General features: G+C 46.9%; 1 protein-coding gene across 1 annotated transcript in view; it reads right to left on the bottom strand.

Annotated features, from left to right (window-relative positions):
* Positions 1-1,496, bottom strand: part of SFTPB (surfactant protein B) — a 14,024-nt gene that overhangs the window by 11,529 nt on the left and 999 nt on the right. Inside the window, exon 2 of the mRNA XM_072402890.1 lies at positions 451-581. Coding sequence (XP_072258991.1) covers positions 451-581 — 131 coding nt within the window. The remainder of the gene's footprint in view (positions 1-450; positions 582-1,496) is intronic.

Here is a 1,496-nt window from a genome sequence, read left to right on the forward strand (position 1 = left end):
GTGCAGGGGTCAGGTGTATGCAATGTACAGAGTGCAGGGGTCAGGTGTATGCAATGTACATGGTGCAGGGGTCAGGTGTATGTAATGTACATAGTGCAGGGGCCAGGTGTATGTAACACACATTAGGCAATGGTCAGAAGAACATACAGCCCAGTTGCAAATCACCACCATGATTGATTTTACCAGTACACCATGGACATGTGACACACACAGATTTACAATTATGATCAGGGAGTAGGGACTGGAGTTGGGATTCAATCAATTACTTTGGAGCCCAGCATCCAATATGATGCATTGGGGCCCAGTGATTTCTAGCCGGGCCCCTTACCTAAGATGGGCAGTTAAGTTCCAATATGAAGTCATCATATTTGCTGTTTGCCCCCCTCCTCCAGCTTTCCTTCCCCTTTGGTTTATCATATAGCTCAGTCCCGATGATCTCCCCGTCCTTACCAGTCCTCCCTTCCACACATTCTGCCTGCAGTGATCCATGGCTCCGCACTGGACGGCACTGACCAGATCCTGGCACCAGAACTCGGGGCCCCGGGCACATCCATCATTCATCACAACCTTTCCAGACACAGCTGAGAAAACATAATACAATGAGGTCACTGGAATCCCAGACGTTCCCATCAGCCCTCCAGCCCCCCTTCAATAAATCTGCCCTCCAGCCCCCCTTCATCAAATCTGCCCTCCAGCCCCCCTTCAATAAATCTGCCCTCCGGCCCCCCCCTCTAATAAATCTGCCCTCCAGCCCCCTTCACCAAATCTGTCCTCCAGCCCCCCCTTGTAATAAATCTGCCCTTCAGCCCCCCTTCTAATAAATCTGCCCTCCAGCCCCCTCCTCGTAATAAATTTGCCCTCCAGCCCCCCTTCCAATCTCCCACTGTTGCTCCGGCTCCTCTTCTGGACTAAAATTGATGACTTCGCTGCACATTGTAAACTTCTCACAATGTACATCAGAAGCTGCAGCAAATCAAAAAGACCCGCCTCATTTCCTTTTATGGGGGACATCCAACATCATCTAGCCCCTCCCTCCAATTTATTGGAAATGTCACATGAGGTCTATTTATAAAGCAGTGAATCTGACATTCACTGAAACATTCCATGATGGGGAATCAATTCCTGCCAATGAAACACATGAACCTGGATGAATCTCCACCAGGGAATGTTTCAGTGAATGTCAGATTCCCTGCTTTATTATCAGATCCCTTAGAGTTTGCCAAGCATTGGCGACTATTTATGTGTTTACAGCGCAAGAAGAATCAATATTGGGGCAGAAAAAATATTTGTCATCGATCTGATAATTGTTATTTCTTATAATTGGTGCTGTGAGATTTATTTATCTGCCGCCATCAAATTGTGATAATTCACCTCCTTCAGTGAAAAGCCCAGATTCCTTCAGTGAATCAGCCCCCTCCCCCCCGTAGGTTGCTTTGTCCTGCTGTAACATTTCAGTTTCATCAATTTAATCCAATTAATACAAAGTATCATATTTA

Source organism: Pyxicephalus adspersus, chromosome 2, assembly GCF_032062135.1.
Source record: "Pyxicephalus adspersus chromosome 2, UCB_Pads_2.0, whole genome shotgun sequence".
In the NCBI taxonomy this organism is placed as follows: Eukaryota; Metazoa; Chordata; class Amphibia; order Anura; family Pyxicephalidae; genus Pyxicephalus; species Pyxicephalus adspersus.